Genomic DNA, 26195 nt, shown 5'->3' with positions numbered 1-26195 from the left:
ACCCTAGTTAAGGTAATAACAGATCTAGTACATAGTGGTAGTAGAGAGTGATGGAGTTGGTGGAGGAAAAGATCACTGTCATCAAGGAACTGAAAATATCATCTATGTGGACATTACGGTCACCAGGATTGCTGTTGAAGTGAATGATGGTGTACAAACAGCAACAGTCACTAAGGAATGATTACAACACAGAGTCTGTAAAGAATAAGGATGTGAAAGTCTGATGATGTGAGATTCAAAAGTGGGTAATTTCAGGGGAAGTGACAGAGAATGAGGAGCAAGGGAGATATATTTGCTGCTTCTCAGTCCATGATATGAGTCATGTTAGAGAAAGAAAAATCTGGAGAGGGTTGATGAAAGCGTCTTAGGACATATCAAAGTTTGTTTAGATCAGGATTGTGAGGGGAATGAATATGCCTTTATAAATTATATATTTGCAAAGGAAACTACTCATTACTAATTTATATTTTCATGCTTTGGGAGAAATACTGGGAACTTTGCTTATGGGCTACTAAAATGTGATGAAATGGAGATTTCTGTCTATGATGTAGCAGTTAAACTTTTTGAATCCTGCTGGGAATGGAGTGTTGGGATGTAGGGGCAGGTCAAGGGAGTGAAAGAGAATACTTGAATAAAAAATGTAGGGATGATGTCTATCCAGTAATCTCTTTAAAAATTCAAAGTGGGGCCCTCCCTGGTGGTGCAGCAGGTTAAAGCGCAGCACTAAAAGCCAACCACAGCTGCTTCAGTGCAAGTTCGATCCCCAACCCCTGAGGTGGCCCACATGGTGCGGCAGACCTCTCCTGACCTGCCCGCTGCCCCCCTCAGCAGTGTACTTCGTCAGTCTGCCTGTTCTGCTCCCCACTCTGTCACTGGTGAATCATCTCACCATCCGTGGCCTGTGCCCCAGTTCTGTATGCATAAATCAAAGTGGGGAGGAAGCACAGTAGACTCTGGTGGAAGACTACAAGTAAAAAGTGGAGGGTGTGATCTCCCACTGGAAAAGGAAGATCCTATACATTTAAATCATATAGAATGTTGCAAACCAGTGTTGCCTCATTGATTAAAAAATATATAATGAAAAATATCTTCATGCTCTTTTCCAAACAGGGTAGCTTTACATTCATTTTTCTGTTCACACCAGAAATATTAACAAAGGTTTTTCATATCAATGCTTTTAAATGTTTTATACTATTTTCAGAATAAATTATGAGACTCATAAAATCATCACCAGAACATTGGAGAAAATTCCATATTGAAGGAGACATTTTAAAAATTGTCAATTAGACCAGATATTAAAAAAAAATTGTGGCTAACATTTATGTGCATAAAGGGACATTATTGGATAATTAGCAAAACTTCAATGGAGCTTGAGGGTAAGATGCAAGTAATGAGTCAATTTCCTCTTTCAGATAGGGGTTTTGACATATGTAGGAGATATGCCACTACAGCAGATACACACTAATGTTTGGAGGGGGTGTCTTGTCAGCAAAATACTAACATCTGTGTACAATCTTTTCCCTTCATATAGATAAATCTGTTTGAAGAATACTTTTGATTAAGGATTACTAATAATGGCATATACTTTTGTTAAGTTGTGTTAAACTATATAATAAAAAGTAAAACATACTGGTCTTTCTGTAATTTGTATTTTGACTATACACACATTATATTTAAGTAGAAAAATATTTGTGTAAAGAAAAAGGGGACTACTAGCATTTGCTGTTCAGACTCCTTGTTAATTTGAAGATTGATGAAGTAACCTTTTTTTAAACAAAAATTAAAAATTAGGACATGTAGTATATATGGAAAACAAGTGACCACATTAGGAAAAGGTTAAACCAAGACATCAGAAATAAGAATCAGCCTTTGATTAATACACTGATTTGTTTCAAAATGATAGCAAAAAGGGGAACACCTGGAAGTATTTCTGCGTTAATAATGTCACCCCTCACTCAATTTCTTGATCCAGCTGTCAAGAATTGATTGACAACTTGAAGTTGCTTTTAGCCTAAATGCTTCTGTGAGTTTATCATATACCTTCTGTTTGCCAAGTTCTAATACAGCCTTTTACTAAATAATGTCATCAAAATCTAATACACCGATTTTTTAAAAAAATAAGTTTATAATTTGTGCTATGCCTCGAGACTCCCCCAGAGTTACCTTGCATGACTAGTGGATACAATTAGGGAAAAATAAACTGTTTCATATGTAAATGAAACATGTTGAATGGTGAACTTACAACTAAATTAAGTAACATTTTTACAAGTTTTTTAAATCATTCACAAATACATGCAGGCACACAAACTAAGTAAAATGCAATCAATATTTTCTTCTTGATATAGAAGAATGGAGTATGTGCACATATTTTCTCTCAAACTAACAGATAGAAACAGCTTTCACATGTCAAAGTTTTACATAATGATGATTCTAAAATGGCTTAAAATTGCCATAAGTCACTTTCATTAAGTCATGAATATTGAATAGCAATTATTGCTTAATAGGTTTTTTATAAGACACTATTTACAGTACAGCTGCTAAGTTGCTATAAATTCTGCTTGAATGTATCATGCAAATATCAACACCTGTGATACTTTCCAAGTACTAAACCAAATTCCATAGAGTATTCATAGTCTAATTTTTCTGTCCCATAGTTTTTGAGTTTTTTGCTTATTTGTTTTCTTTTTGACACTTTGCCTTCCTAAAATAATATCTAGTTATTGTATAAAAATATAGTTTTCCATGAATATTGGGCATTATTATGAGGGAAGATATTGTTAATACTGCCAGAGGTCATAAACCTTTAACTTTAACAGGTCAATTCATTTTTTAAAAAACAAGGAATAGAAAACAAAGTGTTCTAAAAACTCAAACTACCCATTTTAGTTTGTTATTATTTTGTTAGAAAGTATACAGGAGAAGAGCTGATATTTACATGTTTATAAAATATCTTAAACCTGGCAACTGATACTATGTTAACTCTTTTTATCTTTTCACATTCCTGGAAAATAGTGGCCTAAGCAACCAACTTTCTCTGGCTTGAGAGCTCTCAAATGAATGAAGCTGCATTCAAGCAACTGGACTTGTTGGACTCATTTCAAGACGAGTGTGTGTCCAAAAGATTCACGTCCAAGCTCCCCCATGGGTTGCTTGTCATGTTTCACCAATCCATTGGCCTGGAAACTAGTTATAGGAACCTACTTTGGAGCTACTCACCAGATGGCAGGTTGCTTTCCCCAGCTGGGTAATCCAAGGCAGCAAGAGAAAGGGGCTCTCACAACAGAGGCGAGCCGGGCGCTTCTTGTAACCTAATCTTGGATGAGGCAGCACATCCCACTTACTATCATCTGTATATTAGAAAGTCATTGAGCTTGGACAACCCTGAGGGTGGTCCTTATACCAGGACAGACATCTTCCGGCAAGGATCCTAGGGCCATAACAATGCTGCCCACAGGTACTGAAGTGTCAGAGGACGGTATCGTGTAGCAGACTTCCCCTTTCAGGCTATGACTGGGAAGACTAATGCCACAACTGGCTGAAAGGGGGAAGTTCCATGTATATGGAACAAACTTCCCTCATTGTCATAGTTTGTAAACTTTGTTTTTCTTGCTTTTGCTGATACTAGGAAAAAATCACAGCATGAAGAGATTTATCAAGTCAGCTACACACATGAGCCCATGCACACATTGTTTCTTAGATTCTAAGTTAACATTTTCTCTATGACATGGATGAAACTCCTCTACATTCTCTGGAGGCATCGCTTGGCTCAGTGTCTGTCTGCTTCCTTCCTGAATCCATTTCAGCTGTGAATAGACATGGCAGTAGAAGGCAGTTCTACTTGTGAAGGACAGTGAAGGCCAACCATATGCGCTGTTCCGAGGGTGACTATGGAGGCTGTGGTTGCTGAAACCAACCCAGATCATCTGGTAGTTGTGAGAGAAGAGAAAAATTTGTGATTGACACACTCAATTTGTGATACCTAGAGGTCATTACATTGTGCTATTCATAAGGACAAATGGATTACCAGTAGGAATAATTAATTCTTTCCTGAACATCAGGCCTAGATTGAGTAATAGTGGAAAAGATGAGGTCAATGACCAGTTGAACCATCCATCATGTGTGACACATATGATTGATGCTTCCAGATTGCCTTCTGAATTCTATATGTTATATCTTTATTTTAGTGCTATAAAAAAGCCAATTTTTGCACCATTCGTTCATTATCATTAAATAAAATCATTAGTTTGCTTATCATTAAGCAAATTCTGGAAGAAAGCAATATCCAGTAAGGTAGTGTACCTTATGGGAAAATAGTTCATAGTTCCTGTTCTTTCAGTTCTCAGCTGAAGTATCATATTCTGTCTTAGAACTACCTGTGTGTGTCCTTCTGTGCACTATCACAGTCATGGGGGTGTAGGACAGATGCAAAGGGAGAGAGAGAGAGAGTAAGAGGGAAAAGAAAAATGACTTTCAGAAAAGAAGCTAACCAGTCAGGACAGGCTTCTAGTTGGAAGTGACTGGAGCTGAGATCAAGAGAGTGGGTAGCACTCTAAGAAAGCACAGGAAAGAACTGAATGGAGAAGGATGCATGACTGAGTCATCAAGAGCTAGGGGAGAGAGGTGTGAAGGGGGGGTTGTGGAGATGGGAGAGGTGGACTAACTACATCCTCTAGATTGAGTGAAGCCTTCAGTGTTTACAAAAATATAAAAACAAACATTGGAATTTTTGCTTTATGTGGTTTGGTTACTTTGTTGTTTTAACAATAGAGTAACAAATCATTAGATTTTTACTTTGAAAATCTCATTTCAGCATAGACTCAGAGAACTTTTTTGCAATATATTGATAATTTTGATATTGTATCATGAAGTTCAGTCATGTGTAAAATTTGAGTAAAATTTGGCACTGACACTTTCTTTTCTTCTTTCATATTTCATAATATTTTAAGCAAATTTATCATTGCATGGCAATGTTAATAAAGGTAGTAGTGGAGGCTGATGGAATGCCTATAACAGCCTATTTACTCTCTGGCAAGTAACAAGTTGACAAACTTACATTTTTAGTAGTGGATCTATTGGAGATTGTGTCCTGTGTTTGAAACTTCATTCTAATAAGTGATTTCAAAATAAGTCCTAGCAAAAATATTATGTTTGGGCTCAAAAATAATTGATCTCATAGAAGCATGTCTTAAAGGATGATGCTGTCAACTTTCTTGTCTGTACTTCATCTTATAATCACTTGACAGGAAATGCAAATGTTTTCCAGAAGTGTCTTCTATGTTAATCTAAGTGTCTGACCTTTTCATAATGTAATTTTTTTAGTCATTTCTCTGATTTATTTTCTTCAAAGAAAGACTGCTACCTTTCCCCCGCCCCCCCCATTTTTATGGTGTCAGCAGAATTAATAAAGAGCTGTCAGTTGAACTGTGGCTCTCATTGTCCCTGCTCATAAGGAAGGAATATTAAACATGATTTATGTCAGTTTTATGTGAATCACTTTTTTCTACATACATTTGTTGCTTATAATGATAGAGCAGAAGTCTGTCGCTGATATTAAAAGTCTGCAAAAACATAACGTAAACAGCACACGAGATATGTTGACAGCTTTTATTGATGTAAACATGTATTACTTTGTGTTGATGGCTCAGTCTTTATTGCCCTTCTCACTTCCTTCTAACCCCCCTATTTTGAGAGTAAAATCATATATTTTCTTCTAACTTCTTTACTTCTGAAAGGACAGTCATGCTTCTAGAGTTTTTTTTTTTCTAAAGACCACTCCAATATTTATCAGTAAAAGGATTAAATTCAAATAGTGTATAGAATTAATGAGTTATAGAACTAACAGTTTTTCAAAAGGCATCCTAAACTAGTATAACTGCTTCCTATCCGTATCACTCATAGAAACATTTAAAAACTTGTTTAAATGAAAAGTTTTTAAGAGACTTTGTAAAAATCAGTATATTTGCATGGTTATTATTCTCATATTGACTGTTAGTTGGTATAAAGCTTATGTAGTGAACATTTTCAAATATTGTATATTAAAGTTTTGAAATTAATTTCTTATAAATGCTTAAAATAATAATTCAAGTAGGGTGTGACTTAGGGACTCTTTTAGAGAGAAAAACAAGACAAGGAATCACTTAGTGTCCAGTGCAACAAGGGAAGCCATGTGATATTGTTGTTGTGTTTAAAAGAAGCTATCTTACTTAAATTTGATTTTCTAAAGAAGCTTCCTAGAAATGGCAGGTTTCTGAAGAAAAAAAAAATATCAGGCTTCCTAGTGTCACTGTAAGGATGTTCCTGTTACTGAAGTCTATTTGATCCTTCAGTTGATCTCATCAAAATCTTCTGGGGAAATTCCTAGTCCCAGTTCACAATGAAGTATTAGGAGTGATTTAATATTTTTCCCTGATCCTTGTGCCTCTCTAGTGTAGACACAAGCAGGAAGAAAAGATTTACAATGTTCAATTCCTGAAACACTAACCTCTATGGGAATTAACTGAATATTTTGAATATGGAGGAAAATCTGTGGACTTGCTCACTCTTGCTTAGGAAAGCCAGAAAATTACCTCTGAGCTATCGATCAAAGGGCTCTGAACCACCAAATCCAGTCAGAATAATTCTGCACATCTGTTTTAAATATACAGGTAATATTTTTATAAAACTCAAAAAAAGAGCAGTCAAACATTATTGGAGGAAGTGAACTATTACCAACCGTATATCAAATCTGCTCTTTTGTAGTATATCAACCATAGTAGAAGGTAACCTCATTGTGCCTTGCATTTGTTAGTTCCTATCTAGTTCCTCATTTGCCTTTCTTATATGTTGGTTTTGGATTGTCTTAAAAGTTGTATTTATCACAAATAGAAAAATGGTAAGGGACAACAATAGAACAATAACAATAGAAGAAAAGAAATTAACAACAGAAGAAAAGAAAATGAATATTATGATGAAAGGGGTGTTTATTTACATTGGAAATCACAGCAACAAATAGCACATACACAGCAAGGTTGTACACAAATTTGTTAATGAATTAAGCAATTTAAAATCAATAGGATAAGGCTGTTGCCTTATCCTTATGCTACTTATCCTTATGCTACCAGCAGAAATTATTCACTAGGACTTAAAATAGTGAAATGTTTACTGAAAGTAAATTTTTCTCTGTATAAGGATTTCAGTTCACTCTCACTAATTTACTCACTAATTTCAATTCACTCTCACAGTAGAAGGACCTTTCTTTAGATTTTTTTTTCTACCTTTTGGCCACAAATGTGCTGGAGTCTGTGGAGCTTTGCAAAACAAACCTATTTTCTAGATGCCATGAAATATTTGCATCATTTTAAACAATAGTTATGAGAAACAAAAAATATGCTTTTTTGTTAATGCCATCATTTACTGTATACAACTAAATATATAACTCCTCTTCTATGGGCTTTCAAGGTGGTTTATCTTTTAGTTTATGGTGTATTTTTATTAATCAAGTTTGTATAACACTATAACAAGGTCTTTGGTATCTCAAGATACTCTTATCTGCAAACAACTGATTACACAGTCTACCTCCCCTTAGAAGTTCTTTTCTAGTGACTTACAGCTACAAAATAGATATTGAGTCTTTCTTTAGCGGACCCACTTCCCATTGCTCCAAGTCCCCCAAATCTCTATGGGTTATACTTGGAGTGCTGAGCCCTAAAAAATTTGAAATATCACACCAAATTTTTCCCCATTCACATTTACCCAAATGTTGAATCTAGATATGAACTCCTTGCTGTCCCTTTGTGTGTTAACGAGGGCTATCACCCCTCCAAGTATAACCCATAGCTTGAAGTAACAGCTACTGAATCACAAAAGAAAAAATTTAGTTTGTTATTTTTGCTCTGAAAATGATTATGACAGAATTACCTATTATTCACTTGTTCTGATCCCACCTAGGAGAAGAGCTTGTGGGGCATAGGAAAAGGGGAAAAAGTAAAATATCTTTTCCCAGCAATTGGGTTGCATAGAAATGAAAGCAGTATCTTAACATTCCATCAAAGAAAGAAGCTTAAGTTCCATTAAGTCATCAGGAAAAACAGATCTCAAACATTTCCACCAAATTGTTTCAAATAAGATCTAGAGAATGTCGCCTGAAGCAAATGCCAAAGGTGACAATTTTCTGTTAAAAGATTTTAATTTTCCTCCTCTCCTTGAGAAAACTGAATTTCTGTAGATGCCATCATACCTGCTGTGTGGCTCTAAGTAGCTGACACAATCCTGAGAACCCACGGGGTTCTCATGGTTGTTGAATATAAAACTCAATGAATAATTCATGAACTTCATTTTAATTTCTTCTCATGTTCTATATTTAGTAAAGCTTCACCAATTACCCAACATCTGCATTTCGTTCCAATCTAAGGGTTTGTAAAATTTAGCTTCACCAAAGGGATTATTATATCATAATTTATTTTCACTTGATGACAATGATAGAGATGCTATTCAAACAATAATCTTCCTATAAAATATTCTCTAAATTTTGAAAAAATCCATCTGCTTGTCATTCACTCAAGGGTTTTGTGAATTTATGTATGTAACTTTAAGAAGAGAAACATTTGATATTTCAGCAGGACATAGAAAAATGGCATATTGTTTAAAGTAAATGACATAAAAAAGGAATATTTATGCTTTCTTGTGATTTTCATTAGTTATGTTAAAATACAATGGATTTGGAGTGTACATGTTAGGAGATTTATAATCATGAGGTTGATTTCAATGTATATATTGTTTGAAGTTGTTTCATTTCTGTTTTCTCTCTTCACTCTCTCATGCTCAATGCTAAAATTCTATGCTTGGGAAGTTTAGAGAAGTTGATCATTTTTTAAAAGATAACTTTTATTTGTAGTGGGTAAATTGATGTCTACCTGAAATTAAGAAGGCTACTAATTGTTTTCTAGTCTTTAATTTTGACTACATTAAAATGAGACATATTTTTGACATTTTTAATATCTTGATTGCTTCCTATACCTGCACCACTTAACCATAATGCTATCTTACAGTAAAAATGCCACAAAATGTCAGAGGCATCACACAACAAAAATTAGTTTGTTATTGTACATGTTAAACCAAGAATGTTTAGTCCTGCTTGGTGGTGGTGGAGAGGAAGCCATATTCTTTCTGTTGATTCAGAGACAAGATTATTGTTGTAACTTATCTTATAATATTATTTCCCTACAAATACCTTAATAGTATAAACATATATCTACTTAAGTTCTTTTTATTTTTTTATTTTTTCTGGAAAGGAATACCAGAAAGATGTTTGGTCTGTAGGTGGAAAATGATTAAAGGAATTTGGAAAAACTCAATATTTTCATCGAGGGATATATCTGCCAAGAAAAAAACAAAAAAACCTAAATATATCCATAATTGTCCCATGGGAAGCTTCCGTGTCAAACACAGTGCATGCCAATCTGCTATGGTAAAAACTGTAAAACGTACCTTAAACTTAGATGTCTGGATAACATAGAACAGCTTCCAAATAAGCCAAAAATTTTCTTTGCATAATTGTATAAGAAATCCGAAGTATCCAAACTTTAATTTTATCAAATCATTGTAAACAAAACAAGTAAAGAAAATATCCAAGCTTCTACAAGAAACACGATGAGCACTCACACATTATTTATCTGATGTCTCCAGCAGAGTTACACAATCTAGCCCTGGGAGTCCACTCTCGGGAACTCTCCAATTTTGTTTTCAGTTTAGTATTTTACTTCCTAGCCTTTGGTGAGCAAGATTATAGTAAAAAGGATAAATCACTGGTCAGGTTTCTGCCCCTGCAGGCAGTGCTAATGGAGGTGCTTAGGGCTGTGGGTTGGTGTGCTCTACCTCTACTGTATGCTTTATGGCCTCCAATTGGCCAGAAAATAACATTGTCAGGAGGTCAAGAGAGACTGTGGCACAGTATCTGTCAAAGGAAATTACCATGAGGTTGTAGATTAAATGGACTTTAGTATTCCAGAAAGTCAAGTGACAAACAAAAGGATGCACAAGCATTGGCTTTAAGAGGAGTTAATATACAGTTGGAAAGAAGCCTCTATTACTCGTGTGTCCCCATTCAGTTTTGGAGAACCAGTCTGTTAATTTTCTGATTTTTTTTTAAAGATTTATTTATTTGTACATACAGAACTGGGGTACAGGCCAGAAGCTCAGGGGCGGTGAGAGTCTTCACTAGAGACAGAGTGGGGAGCAGAACAGGTAGATCGACAAAGTACACTGCTGAGGGGAGCAGCAGGCGGGTCAGGAGAGGTCTGCCACGCCATGTGGTCAACTCCGGGGCAGGTGGGAATCGAACTCATGCGGAAGTGGCTTTTTAGCTTCTCAGTGCAGTGTTTTAACCCGCTGTGCCACCAGGGAGGGCCCAATTTTCTGATTTTTTTTTTTCTTCCTAGATAAGCAATGAAGAGCATGTTAAAAATTCTAAATAATGGGACTTAAAGGAGTTTTTGAGGGGAACCATATAAAATGTTATGTCATATTCCTTTATGCTATTGTATAAAATAATTGCTAGGAAAAATAAGATGTGTTTTAATTTTGAGTAAATTTTATTATTTTATTCTATCTGAATTGACTGGATTTTTATGTGACAAGTTTCAATTTCAATTTAATTTATAAATTACCTATAAAATTATTCAGGAAGAAATAATACTACAGAATTTCTATAGCATAAAGATAAGACATAAATAGGAGCTATCCTTGGTGCTTAAACCAGGAAACCTCATTCCCTCCCTCTCCCTTCCTCCCTCCTTCCTTCCTTCCTTCCAACATATTTGGTCTTTAGACCATAACTATAGCTATATCTACTGCCTAATTCCTAATATCTATATAATTAACATAAAAAAAACTGAATAATATTTGAAGATGGAGCAGAGAAAAATGTGGTCCCAAGTCAGGAATGCCAACAGCCACCAGAGAATAGAAAGACAAAGAGGGTTCACCTGGTACCCCCAAAGCATCTTGACTTCAAAATCAGTAGAAATGATTTTGGACTTTTCATAACTGTGAGAAATTAAACATCTCTTATTTTAAGCCAGAATGTTTGGGTAATTTGTTATAGCAGACATAGGAAAAAGATCATTGCCCAATTTTAGAAGCTCTATTTCTGGAAGAATGATCTAACCAGAGGAAAATCAGGAATGTGATTGAGCTAATTACACATAGGTCAGAATGTTTAGTATGGTGACTGTAAAGGATGATGTGGTTCAATTCAATTTATATTTAAACCATACTATGATTAAAATGACCTTTGTAGCTACCCAGCTTTTTGCTGCTTGCTTATGAATGGGGGAATTCAACAGATGATACAAGTATTTTTAGCACACAGAATGTAGGCCTGTGCTCCGTTGTTTTCTATATGGAGATCTAGGAGCAAAACCAGCAGAGATAGGAAACAAGTGGGTTTTGGGCATATTCAGACTGCCAGTGGTTCATAGATGTCTTAGGGGCAAGAAAGAGACTCAACTGGGGCAAAATGAGAATAGAACTTGTGATTTGAGAATTAAGAAAGGTTTGTGTGCATACAGGGTGATTTTTATGAAATAAATAATAATAATAGAAAATGTTTAAGTTGAAAAGCTGGTATATGGAACAGAAAACAGGTGCTGGAAATATACATGGAAAGTCAGAAAATTTTGTTACCAAAGAACCAAAGGTGGAACCCAAAGGCAAGGACAGGTGTGTGTCACTGCCAGATTGTTCTCATTACTTCCTGATTTGTGGGAAATCCTCACTCCCAGCTGTGATTATTATTTGTTTTCCAAAGACATTTGAACTCCATGGATTCAGTATCTTCAGGCTCTGGTACCTCTTGAAGCATCAGACCTGTACATACCTAGGGTATATTCGTGAGTAAATGAACAATATTCGAGGAGTGTTTGACTACTCTTTAGAGAAGATGACACTCGATAGTGTGAAATGCTGCTGCTGGAGCTTAAAAAACCCCTGATTTAACTTGATAAAACATGATAGGCTGTTATCAGTAATCTCCAATAAATAAAAATACTTAAAACTCTTGTGGAAAGCTTTTCTGATGACCTTTTAGATAAAGTGCAGTTTGTCAAGATAATATTTCATGGAGAAGATTTCCTGACTTAGTAAATCTAACTCCAGTTAGGAGTACACAAAGAGAATCAACACCTATTTGGCAGTATATATACTTCCAGAACAGTAATTAAATACAATCAATCAGGAGACAATACAAGATGTTGTCAAAACCTAACTTTCCTATTAATTATCATTAATTAGTTAACTTGAACAATACTGTAAGATTTACTACATAGTGACAATTTTACCATAATACTTCCATGGAATCTTGCAAATCAGCCTCAAACAAAACATGGTAGCTTCATTCTTCCTTCTTATTCTATAACTTCCCTTTTTCAATGAAGCTGAAAGCAAGGAGAAGACCAATAATGATGACATCTGTGAAGATGACGTAGGGAGAAAAAGCTTTTATTTCCTCCTGTGAACATTGGGTGACCTTTAATGGCTGTTTTCTAAAATAAAATGCAGCATGAGTGCTTAAATGCTTCTGCTAAAGCTATCAGGTTTATTTATTCAACAGCAGCTAAAAACATTTCCTTCTGTTTTTTAAAAAAGAAACAAATCAATATTTTTTTTCAAAATCAAGACAGTTTCATAAAATACATTTTGACTGATAAAACAAAATATTTTCCGTGTCTTTTGACAAATGTTAGTGATATTTAGAATAAACTTTAATGTTGTTAGCTATATTTCAGGTGGAATAGCTTCCCTTTTTAAGCTGCATCTCTGTAACTTTAAAAAAAAGTACATTTTCAGAGATGGACTATTTGATCTTTAAGAATCATACAATCTTGTGAATTAAATCTTAGTTCATACACTATAGAACAACTTAAAGTGGCAGCACAGTTTATGGTGGAAACTTGCTTTACTTATAAATATTGATAATTGGAATTATTAATGGATTTTCTAATTCTTGATTTTTTAAAAAGATTTATTTATTCATATAGAACTGGGGTACAGGTCAGAGATACGGAGGGTGAGAGGATTCACCAGAGACAGAGTGGGGAGCAGAACAGGCAGATCGACGAAGTACACTGCTGAGGGGAGCAGCTGGCGCGTCAGGAGAGGTCTGCCGCGCCATGTGGTCACCTCCGGGGCAGGCGGGAATAGAACTCATGCTGAAGTGGCTTACGCTTCTTAGTGCTGTGCTTTAACCCGCTGAGCCACCAGGGAGGGCCTAATTCTTGTTTTTAGTGGAGGTAACATTGGCTCAGTATTGTACAGGATTTAGAACTCTAGGATCTCACTCTTCAGGTGTAGGGTCACACCACTCCCACACCTTAGTCCTTCCTCATAGTCCCTCATGTCCCAACCCCTTTGGTCTTCCCCCTCCCTGTTCCCTGGTAACCAAAACTCCAATCACATTTCTAGGGTTTGTTCTTGGTTTAGCTTTTTCTGACCTTTGTTTTGTCTCTCTCTATTCCAGACATAAGTTACACCATCTGGCATTTGGTTTGCCGTTGTTGAGCCATCTTTGTGATCCTGAAATGAATCACATGGTCATGGCTGTTTATGGCTCTATTTATTTAAGACCCCCCTTTTTTTGTTTTCCTTATAAGTCTAATTGGAGACTTGTCTATTTTATTTTTTCAGTCAGCTTTTGGTTTCTTTAATCTCTTGGTGGGGGCATATTCTACTATCCTGTCCTCTTGTGGGATCCTTGCCCTCCTGACACACTCCAGCTCCTCCACACATATCTCTCTCAGTTAAGGATGCAACTTTACACTAACAAGCTCTCTCCAGAGGGACCGGCTGACCCTGGAGCACAGCTTGTGCCAGTCTCCCACCCCAGTTTCAGTCTCTAGGTACCTCTCTCCCCCCATTTACAAAAATATGTTTAATTTATTTATGCATACAAGAACTGGGTTATAGGCCAGGAGTGTGGGGGGTGAGAGGATTTACTGGAGAGAGTGGGGAGAGAACTGTCAGTGACCAAAATACACTGCTGAGGGGAGCAGCAGACAAGACAGGAGAGGTCTGCTGCACCATGTGGGTCAGCTCCCTGGATTGAAGTCATGCTGCAGTGGCTGCTGATAGCTTTGTTAGGTGAGCTTTCAATGTACTATTAGAGTTCCAAGTCAGCAGAACTGGTAGGATGCTCTAGTTAACTTGTATCTCTCTCTCTTTCCCTGGGTTGTTCCCTTTCTTTCCCTTTCATAAATAAACCCATTACTAACCTTTTTGTGTGTGCCTGCAGTACAACTGAATCTTAGGCGCATGAGTGAGAACCCACAGGCAGACAACCCAGTTCACATTGGGTTGCCCTGTAATAGCTTCATAGTGCTGAGACTTTACCCCTTGTGCCACCAGGGGGGCCCTCGCCACCTACTTTTTGCTTAATGGAGTTATGTTTCCTCAGAGTCCATTCTGCATGGTAAATGTTTGTTCCTGAGGGTACAAGAAGTTACTCGATTTTTATTCTAAGTCATGGGTTACTCTGTCTGGGCCCAGTGCCTCTGCAGAACATTTTCAGAGTAGCCTCCTTGGAGCAAAGTAGGAAATCTCCTCTGATACCATCTTTCCCATTCTCTCCAATTTTTATTTAAAATATCGAAATATAGACTTAGCAAACATCCCTATGGAATGAAAATGTTCCTTTTGACAACTTAAATAGAACCAATTTGTATACCAAGTAATCTTTGGCAATGCTTCCCAAATAAAGAATCATGTATGGTATTATATTATTTATAACACTTTATATAAATTTCAGTTTTAATTAATCAGATATATGCTCTCTATATATGGTGGTGGTAGATTGTCCCCTAAATACAATTTTAGGTTGCTATGCTATGTTTTCCACAAATAAAGAAAAACTGATCTTGAAATTTATGAAATATGGTAATGTGATTTTCTCTGACATTAAAATTTTGATATACACATTTATGGCAGGAAAAAGACCAGTGACATAAGTGAAAGGAGAACACTTGGTGTTTGTACCTATGACGAACAACAGAAGCTAGAAACACCTATCAACTTGTTCTTTTCTCTAAGTTTAAAGAAGCATATGTATTACATACGATTCCTAAAATTACAGATATTACAATATGTATGTGTGTGGTGCATAATAGAACAATATACCTGATATTCTAACCTAAAATTTATTCAAATGCTTGGCTCAATTCCTAAAGTACTGCTTTATAAAAGTTTATCATCTTGAATGTCAAAAATAACTTACTAAAACTTGTCCCAATAAATATATTTATATATACACACATATATAATATATATAACTAGTCATATAAAATATAAATATATAAATCAAAATATAAATACATAATATTTAATATATAGATTATATTCAATATAAATCAAGTGTAAAATATGCATTTATACTTATAAATGCATCTATAACATATATATGTATTTCATTTGATAATACAAAGTCAGGTTCTCAAATCATATCACTAGTAATTTATGTCTGTGTTTCTAATTCATATTATGTGGCCTTACATAAGTGTTTTTGTTAGAGATTTATACACTCGTGGAATACTTAACATCACATGATCCATCCTGATCAGGTTTAGCATTGCATAAGTGAAGAAATTAAAATCACAGATTATTGATTAGCTATGACTGATTGATGACACTGCCATAAGTAAAATTTAGATTGGAATGAGGTATTTTTTCAGTGAACTGTATTTTAATGCTCTTTTCAAACTCATGTAAATCCTAAAGCATCATGATTTTGTTCAACTTAATTGCTGATAGGCATATGTATACCTTTCAAAGTGTAAAGGGTATGTGTATCCTATTATAACAAAAACACTTTTTATTCGTTAGAAGTATGAAGCTGCTTAATGTGCCTGAAATACAAATGATATACCTCATTTTATGACTTGTTTTGATTATACAAAGTGCAAGAACAATACAAGGAGAATATTTATAAAATTTTTCTTCATTCTGTTTCTGTAATTTATGTGACTTTGTGGGAGAGAATGATATGCTAGGTTTCCTAATCATTGTTTACATTACAATTAGAATCTTGCATCAATTATTTAATTAGTAAGATCTAAGTGATTATTTCTTTCACTTTATCTTTAATGACATGAACTCAAGTCAAAGTTTTAAAGGAGTCTTTTAGTAGCATTTACAGAATTGAAGTGAAAACAGCATGTGTAGAGCTATGATAGACTTCATGAAAAGTCTTTTGTTGTTAATTACCACCCACATAAGTCAAAATTTAAAATACATATTTTGAACTTCTTCCTTTGTGATGACTCTTAATCATTTAAACTTAATAGGCTTTTGTGATGAACTTTTTGTAGGTTTGACTTACTCATGAAAAAGTGAATAAAAAGCAAACATGTTTCTAGTAAAGCATATTCTCATTCTAGTACCTTAATTTTTTTTTTATTCTTTAAGATTTATTTATTCATGCATACAAGACCTTGGGTGTAGGCTTGAGGTGGGGGCTATGTGTTGAGGTGATTCACCAGAGACAGAGTGGGAGCAGAACAGATGGATCCACTGAAATGCACTGCATAGGGGAGCAGTGGGCAAAGCAGGCAAGGTCTGTTGTGCCATGTGGATCAGCTCCCTGGCATGGGATCGAACTCATGAGGCCGTGGTTAGTGAGAGCTTGATAGTGTTGTGTCTTCAACCCCTACAGCACCAGGGAGACTCATTAAAAAAATTGTTTTGATGCCTAAAAATAGACAATGATTTAATGGAGTACTTGTACAAACTATGTTCGCCTATAGATTCTGTTTCTCTATTTCTTATTTTTAAGTCCTTAACCTTTCTCCCTATAAATAACTCACATAAATTGCGAGAATAGCGAGCTGTTTAATCAAAGTAGATAAAGAAATTGTTCTTAGTGTAAACAGCAGAGAATGGTATTCCCTGTGTACTAGACCAAAATCTAATGGACCATTCGAAAGACATTTCTACACAATAAAAATAATTTGCCATCTAAATATTGGTCATTACTAGAAAAGCACATTTATTTATTACAGTATTCTTTCAAATTATATTTCTCAATTTCCAACACATTGGGCACATGTGAATTAGGTGTTTGTTTTCTGAGGTGTGAGGCTATTCCTATTAGAATACTAGACTGACTCCTTAGAAAGTTTCAGATGTGTGAGCACTTATTGCTGAGTAATTATTGATTGTTTCTGGGGCTATCAAAATCTTAATGTCACCTCAATAAAAGATAAAAGATAAATAAATGAAATCTTTCATAACTAAAATAAAAAGCAAAAAGTCCATATAAGTCAATATCTATACTCTATAGCAATTAGCCATAAATAGGTATATGTTCTTTCTTTGTCATGGGAATATCTTAACATATGAAGCAAAAGAGTATGATGAAGGACACTATGGATTAATCCATTGAAAACGAGGATACACTTTACTAATTCTCACTTATCTTCAAGGGCCACAGCGATGCTAGAGAGAGGAAATGGTGTTCATAGAAACATACTTTTTTTTTTCAAATAAATACTGTTTTTTTTTTTAACAGTATGAAAGATGCAGGCGTAGCTCATAAGCAGTGGAGGGGTCCGATATCATCTACCTGCAAGCCATGCCCCATGGTCCATCCCAGTCCTGTTTGCGGTTCAGATGGTCATACTTACTCTTCTCAGGTAAAGATAATTCCAGTATGAAATACTAATGCTTTTGTAAGTGACTAAAAATGCTAATGCTATAATGTGATCCTCCAAATGATTTATTTAACTTTTAAAATCTTATAGCTAAACTTGCTAGTTTGGAATATGATTTAATGTAAATATGTTTCTACTATGCCAGCAGGTTTAATGTTTGAAATCTAAAGCTGTGAACATACAGAACCTTAAAATACTGAAACCAACATTACCTTTGCTGCTACTCTGAAAAGGGTCAGGAATGTTTTTATGCCATACAGTAATTCTAATGGTGGTTACCATAGTGACACACACAGCTACAACCTGTTGGGATCATTTCTTTTGTCTCATAAGTTAAATCCTAGATTATCTCATTTAAGTCTTCAAAAGTCTGCCAGTGTGTGAGAAAACTAAGATTGGCAAAGTATAGCAGAATTCACATATTTATCTTATATTGAAGTCAAGATTTGATGTCATTTTTGATTCAGTGTTTCTGTTCTCTTCTGTATATTATTCTACTTATTTATTTGATGTAAAATATTGTTCAAGTATTTTGGAGTATTTTAAAAAAATGTCTTCACAAGACCTTGAGTTTTTTTTCTGATGATATGACAGAAGGGAGTATAGACTCAACCTCTTACCTGAATCTTTGGGACCAGATACATTTATGGGTTTAAAATTTTTAAGTGTATAGTTTAAGTATATGAAGACATAGTGCCCTCATTGGGATCTAATTAAATGTAATACTATCTCTTGAAGGAACTATGTGAATGTTCAGGTTAAATAGGAATCCTGAAATCTGTAAAGGAACTTTAACTCAATTCATGTCTGATTTTGCTTTCTGTTAAGTTAGTTTCAGAACTTTTTGGCTATCTGAACATTTTATTTTTATAGAATACTCTTTGTCTACCATAACATATCCCAATAAATATTTTTATAGATATTTCACTTGCTTTTTTTTTCTTTTTAACCTTAATGAGGACACTACAAGGATAAAATGGGTTAATTCAGTCAGAAAAAATGTACATACTACTTATACTACTTATGGATGCTAAGTACTTAATATATCCTTAAGGAAGCTGCAATGTATTTATATGCTAAAGTTATAAAGGTGCATGTATAGATATAATTATTGCCAGGAGAAAAAGAATAGTATAATCAGTCCTCTCAACAAGACCATGAAACTTGTAAATTTATCATCATCCCTCATCTTTGAAAATTTAGAAAATTCATGGTTTCACCACAAGGAGAATGAGTCTGTTATTGTTAAATCCTATATGATGATGTATGAACCATTGTACTGATCTGTTAAATTACAAAGTGATAGGTTAAAGCTACATGGGAAGCAATTTAATCTTAATTTTACTTTCTCAACATTGATGCTTGAACAATTTGAGTCAAAGGAAAGACTGCAAATTTTGGGAGAATCCAGCTTAAACTTGTGTCTTGACACTAGAAATACACATAGCAGAAGTAGGAATATGTTGTGGCTAAGATGCCTGGAATGTCAGTCCACCGCTTACTTTTGCAGGGTTCTTCGTAAAATGCTCCTAGAGATAATCCATCCTGCCCACAAATTAGTTTCAAGATACAAAATTACAATCTCAAGTGATTTCTCCTCCTTAAGAACATATGGAAGACCTTGTTTGAATATTTGGGACCAATACAGTCATCTACCTTGGAGTGACTATACTTATCACAATTTGATTAATTCATATAATTCTATGCAGTTTCCTTGCTGGTCTCATTTGTATTAGGCACACTGTAAATTTCTAGTTTACAAATTATATAGACTTATTAATATTCTCAATGAAACTGTTCTAAATAATTCATACTTCTTGGTCTTGACTTGATCAATGTTTAACCTGGAGATAATAAGCAAGCAGGTTTTTGAAGCAACCATAGTTAAAGACTCTGAAATTTGCAACAGAAGCTGCAATTATCATTCTTCGAATTGATGATCTTATTAAATTACACCCAGAAAGCAAAGATGTTAAGCACAGAGGTTATGAAGATGCTATTCACCAGGAGACCTTCCTTCATGACTCATCAGATTTCTCTTTATTTATAACAAAGTTAGATGCAATTGTCTCACCCCTTGAGTATTACATATTAAAGTACACTGAGCTGGAAAAATTAATAACCTGTACTCAATTATTATTTAATATATCTTTGCATAGGCACCACTTTCAGTGAATACCTTATTTATTTAGAAAGATATAAATAGAACATGGTTCAACTGAGTAAGAGCTTTTAGAACCCTCAAATTATCATGCTAATTCCTGGTGAATTTAATTTATCAAGATGAATTTTACTGTAGAAAACCAAGCCTAACCTTAGGTGTGTGGACTGGCAGTAGTGTATCTGAGCTATACAAAATAATGGAAGCAGACAGAGATCTGAACTTATTAGTATATGTATTAAACATTATTTAATATTATTTTTTGTTTTGTGATTTGAAAGTCAAATTAAGATCCTCACGTTTTATTTTGATTTTTGTAAGAGGAAATATTGTCCTGGACTATGTAGACACTAGATTGTGAGCAAAGACCACAGGCAAGATCTTGAGAAGGTCATTCTATTATCTTTTCAATACTTCCTTTTCCAGAGATCATAGCAGGAGTTGGGTAGAGAAGTTAGAGGATCTTTCTTCTGGTTCTTGACTCACTAAATATTCTTAGTAGAACAAGAAAACTCTGACAGGTAAACCGAACAGCTTTTTGTAGCTTGTGCGCATTTGAACAAACAACAATGATTAGTTCCATGTTCTAAGCTCAATGTCATACATGAAGTTCCTTGCTTGAAGCTTCCAGTCCTTTATTTGCTTAGTCCTGATATGGTAAAATTGACTGTAAAGATTGGATATAATTGTCACTGACTCCTGTAAGTTATAAGTCCATAGTTTGGAACCCTGCATCCATGATGGAAGCCAAGTCCTACTCTCTAGATAGTCTCACTCACCTTCCTATATTTTGGAACCTCTGCATTGATTTAGTTTTAGTTTTTGTTTTGTTTCTTTTTTTCCTTTTACTCCTCCAAGTAATTCCTACAGGTTTTGTTTTAGACTCATAATACCTCCTCATTACTTTCAGCTCCATTCATAGAAATAAAATATAAATTAAGTTTCCTCTGTACAACTTAATTGAGGTGACATCATTACAAAGTATTGTAGGTGTAAGAGCTGGAAAGGGTGCAAAAGAGAGTTATTTTCAAGTATCCAAAGGAAGAGTTGAATCAGAGACAAGTAGAACATAATTTTGAGAAGTACATCTGATTACATAATGTGACAAAATTAAAATAATTATTTTATTAGAATTTAAGTTCTAAACTTGTCAGCTTGTCTTTAAATCCTCAACAGAGTAATTTAAAATGCATACATGAAGAGACAAAGGAACTAAGAGAAAACTGAAGAAAAATAGATCACTAAAATATTGAGACTTTTGTGATTTTCACGAGAAATTTTTCTGACTATTTTTTCTTGTTAAGAAAAAGCAATTGACTTTTTAAAAACGAGCTTACTTAATATTTCTTTCTAAAATAACAACAGCTTCTAAATTCTTTCAAATTTAACAATGCTAGAAAAATCAAAATATGTCTGTTCAAGGTTATTTGAGAAGTAATCATTCCTGAAATTGACACAAAAGATGAAGGTCGTGTTTTCTTTACTTCAGGCAAAATCTGTTTTGATTGTATTGTCAAGCTTCAATAAGAAATAGAAATTGTTCTCCACATAGCAGCTGTATTAGAACATGGATGTATTTGTCACTGACTTATGTAAATAGTGAACTACATTTGCTGAGCAGAAGTCAATAACTAATATTAATGTTTGAGAACTCAGCAGGGCATCCATAATATACATTCCCTAGGGACAATACACTGGATGATTTTGGAACTCTGTCCTATAGTATTTAGTCATGCAGTGTTTCTCAGTTGAACTAAATATTGGTAAATTCTTAGAAATGGGCCTTGTTTATATATATATATAAAAAGTGTATGTGTTCACATGCATGTACATGTTTATGCAGGCATGTGTGTGTGTTAGGGGAGATGGATCTCTTTTGTACTGGAATTCCCAACTCTGGCTATAGAGATGCTACTTCAATTGGTTTGACATGGGGTTCTGTAAACTTGAATTTTAAAGGCTCCCAAGTGATATTTATGTGTAGCCAGAGCTGAGAACCACCATTGCAGCCCTTCAAGTTATTGTTTTTGAATTCTTAAATATAAGGTTCTTTATTACATTAAAAAAAGTAAGAAGAATTTTAGCATTACAGGGAATATTTGCTGTCGTAATTTGAAAAAAAAATCCACTTTAAGATTCCATATTGTGCTATTGTGTTTTAATCTTTCTGTCCTTTATGTTTTGAGTCACTTTTTAAATTGTATCACGTGTGAGTGTAGGTTGAAAGAACATTTCCAGCTCCTTTAGACCTTTGAATTGTTGTAGCCATTGATATCCAGTATTTAATTTTCTTATCTGTGTTCCTCTAACTGCTTTGAACTGATATAATTTTATGTTGAAAGACCAGCTGTCAGAAATGGGTATCTGATGTTTCTATTTAAACTGCTTTCAACATAGATTAGGTTTTACTTATGGCTTAGGAATGGCAACTTGATCAAGATTAAAACTCCATCATATTATCAGAATTATTGACTGGAATAAACTCCTATTAAAGATCTGCACATTAAAGAAAATAACATGAGTGAACTTTATCATACAATCTTAGTTCAAAAGGAACTAAAGGGGCCATTAGGGCCAATATCTTCACAACATGCAAGACCTTGAGATGACACAGTGTTCCGTGAGATATGTGTCTACATTTATAATTGTCTATAAAGATTTCCTCTCATTGCATTGAGAGGAGAACTTTCCTCTCCAACACAACCTATTTTTATCCCCTTAAGTATGACTGCAGTACACATGCATACTCCCATGTTTCCACTTTTGGGAAAAATGAGAATTTCTTCATTTTCCATTTTCAATGGAGCAAGAAGCTAAAAGGCAACCAAAGAGTATTGTTAATTTTTATAAAACATGAATTCCAATCTTTCAGAATTCTCTCATAAATAAATGAAACATTTTAATATGAAACTCACCTTCATTGAGTCTGGAATATTCAACACTGGCTGTCATAGAAACTCAACTATATTTTACATTGATATTTAATCATACTAATTAATTTTTATAATTATATATTAACTTATATAAACAAATTTTAGGCATCAGAAATGTGGAGTGATAGCATAAACTCATTTGACTGAATTTAGAATGTGTGCATTCTATAAATAATACTTATTTATACTTATTATTTATAGTATTATAAATAACAATATTTATTAGCCATAAGTATTTGGCAACTGGGGATATCAATTGTTTCCTTCAAGATTGATTGAGAACTTCCAGTGTGATTTTACTTTGTCAAACCAAGTATATTAATTCAGTAAAACTAGTCGATACATTTATCTTCCACAAATATTAAATGTTTAAGTTAAGTATAATTATTGACTAAAGGCAAAGCATGACTATTTTTAGTTAGTTGAATTTGAAGAGTTACAAATAACCACTTAATCATCAAAATCCTTAAATATTTTCTTGGAAAAATTGAACAAAAATAAATTCTGATCATGTTTCTCTATAATCTTGGATATATTTTGACATATTTTATGAGCATGGAATATAACATGTTGAAAATTCAATTATTTATAATGTAATGTTCATATTATTATTTTCAAATATATGTATGCAAGCAGGGAAATCATTTGTAGTAGATGATTTTTGTTTTTCAAAGAGAAAAAAGGATATAAATTAGGTTTACACATGTAAAACTATGTGCCATTTATGTAAAAAGATTGCTAAAACCAGTTTGTTCTTTTCACTGTTAAAGATCCAGAAAATTCTCCCACTTTTGCAATTATGGATAGTGCAGTATCTCATTGCTATGACAATGGACATTTTTGTCTTGCTCCTAGTTCATTTCACTGCACTTTGGTATCATGGTAAAGAAATTAAATTTCACTATTATTTTTTGGTATAAAGTGCTTTAGAGCCATGCCTTATTGAAGTTAAGTGACCACGGTGTCCAGTTGACACTTAGTGCTCAGCTTCACCCCGTGCTTGAAATCCTTGTCCCCAGGTGTGACGTGAGTTGGGACACTGAATCCGAGTGGATTGTTAGTGTTGCTGTCACAATGAAAATGTTTCTTTTGTTTTTGTTTTGTTTTTTTAAATGTAGGTCTGTTTCTGGTTCTCTTCTGTTGCAGTGAATTATGTGCCTGTCCTGGGATTGGTCCCTCACTGCCTACCGACTGTGTAGGAGTATTAAGTTTTGATTTCAGGCACTCTCAGTTTAATTGTGTTCAATTGATTATTTTTTTGAGCATTTCTTCAGCAGTTGCTATATGAGTTTCCATATGAATATTAGACTCAGTTTGTCACTTTCTACACAAAACTGGAATAATGGTGACTCAGATTTTATTAACTATTGATAATTTTGAGAAGAATGGATAGCAATATTGAATATTCAAACCCATCCATTTTATGTGTCTCTCCATTTAATTACTTAGACTTAATTAAGGTTTTGTACTGATGGTAGAAAGGTCAGTAATGCCGTGATAAATTTATTTCTAAGTAATTTATTTTTATTAAATCCATTATAAAATTGATAATTACATTTACTTTTTAAATTGTTTGGTGCTCATTTATGTACTGGCATAGAATTAATTTTTCTATTCTGAACTTTTATATTGATACCTTATGAAATTCACTTATTTTCTATAGTGCCATGCAGATATCTCAATTTTTCCTACATTTTCAAGCACCCTCTATGAGTAGAGGGATATGTTTATCTTTCCTTCTTTTTATGATGCTTACTTCTTTTTCTGGGAAAATTTCCTAGTATAATATTTAATGTACTTCTTTCTTATAATCCAAATTTAGGAGGAATGTGTTCGGTGTTTTACCTTTTGGTATGAACTTATAGCATGTTTTTATATGTCAAAAAATACCACAGAGTTCTTATGATAAAGAACACATTTGAAGAGTAGTGGTAGTTATAAAAGTAATGTTAACAGTAATTGCTAAAATAAGTAATTGTGTTAGGTGATGATCTAAGTATTTTGCATATACTAATTTAATCATCAAAATCACCTAAAGACGGGTTCTAAATGTGACTTGAGACTTACAGATACATGAAACACAAACAACCTTTCAGCTGATGTGTTATGAGCCCAATTTAGATTTCAGATTAACCACAGTGCTTCTTACTGTGCAATAAAACTACCAGTGACTTCCTGATTGGTGCCTTTATCACATGTGGATACTTCCCTAATCGTGTGCTTGGTAGCTTCAACTACACCCAACCTTATTGGTAAAATAGAACCATGAAAGTTAAGGGCAGTTTTAAAAACCCATGTTTATTTCAATTATTCAAAAAATTAAATTATAGCAAGATAAAGCCTTGTGTAAATGTATCATTAGCTGGTGCCATTCTTGTTCTACCAGTGAAAGGTAATTCATTTGCATTTTTAGGCATTAACTATTGCCCTCCCTGATGGTGCAATAGTTAAAAGTACAGCATTATAAAGCTAGCCACAGTAGCTTCAGTGTGAGTTCGATCCCCAGCCCTCAGCCATGGAGGTGACCCACATGGCACAGCAGACCTCTCCTGTCTTGCCAGCTGCTCACTGCTCCCCTCAGCAGTGTACCTCGTCAATCTGCCTGTTCTGCTCCCCACTCTGTCTCTGGTGAATCCTCTCACTGTCCCTGCACTCTGGCCTGTACTTCAGCTATGCATGCATGCATAAATAAATATTTTTAAAAATTCAATGTAAACACAACTGTATTCTGCATCTCTTCTGTCAAAGTGCACAACTTATGCAAACATATTATATTTTTCAAAGTTATTTAGCTGAAGATAGGAAATCTCTTTAGGGAAAAATGGCTTCAGAGGTGGTCTCCTGTTTCAGTATTAAATTCTAAAGTAGTTCATACAGACACTGGGCCTAAGAGGAGGCCATGATTTGTGGAGAAAGGAGCGTCACATGGAGATTGGAGTCCAACCCTGACTACAAACAACATAGATGACACTGAAGAACCTTAGATAACAAAGGTGAGTGATGAGAGGTGCCAAACAGGAAGAAACCGGATTGATACCTATCCTTCCCATTATAGGGCAGTACTGGGAGGCAGCCTGCTTAGTGTGGACCTAGCCATAGGAGATATGTGTGAAATGCTCAAGGCACACTTCACTCCCATCACTTCTTACATTTGAGCCGTTATAGTGAAATTGCAATGGAAAGTATATGAAAGAACTGTGGAGAAATTGCACAGGAAGCCCTGTCTTCAGACTACAAAGACAGGCTAAAAACCCAAGAGAAGGGCTATCATTGATACATGTCCTGTAGAAGTGGCCTGTCTCCAACACTCACTAGCTACAGATACCTGCAGACCACTCTCCCACACACAGGAGGCAATGCAAGATTAGGTCTCCTTGATATGTAGTGCCACCTACTGGAAAAGTAGCAGCTCTACACCTAAGACCTTAA

At 34.6% G+C, this 26195-nt stretch overlaps 1 protein-coding gene across 1 annotated transcript in view; it reads left to right on the top strand.

The window, feature by feature from the left end:
* Positions 1 to 26195, top strand: part of SPOCK3 (sparc/osteonectin, cwcv and kazal-like domains proteoglycan (testican) 3) — a 175521-nt gene that overhangs the window by 63903 nt on the left and 85423 nt on the right. Inside the window, exon 3 of the mRNA XM_004682384.2 lies at positions 17531 to 17654. Within this exon, the coding sequence (XP_004682441.1) occupies positions 17531 to 17654 (124 nt within the window). The remainder of the gene's footprint in view (positions 1 to 17530; positions 17655 to 26195) is intronic.

Source organism: Condylura cristata, unplaced genomic scaffold, assembly GCF_000260355.1.
Source record: "Condylura cristata isolate star-nosed mole 26May11 unplaced genomic scaffold, ConCri1.0 scaffold00014, whole genome shotgun sequence".
NCBI classification, from domain to species: domain Eukaryota; kingdom Metazoa; phylum Chordata; class Mammalia; order Eulipotyphla; family Talpidae; genus Condylura; species Condylura cristata.
This window is presented reverse-complemented; position numbering and strand designations above follow the sequence as displayed.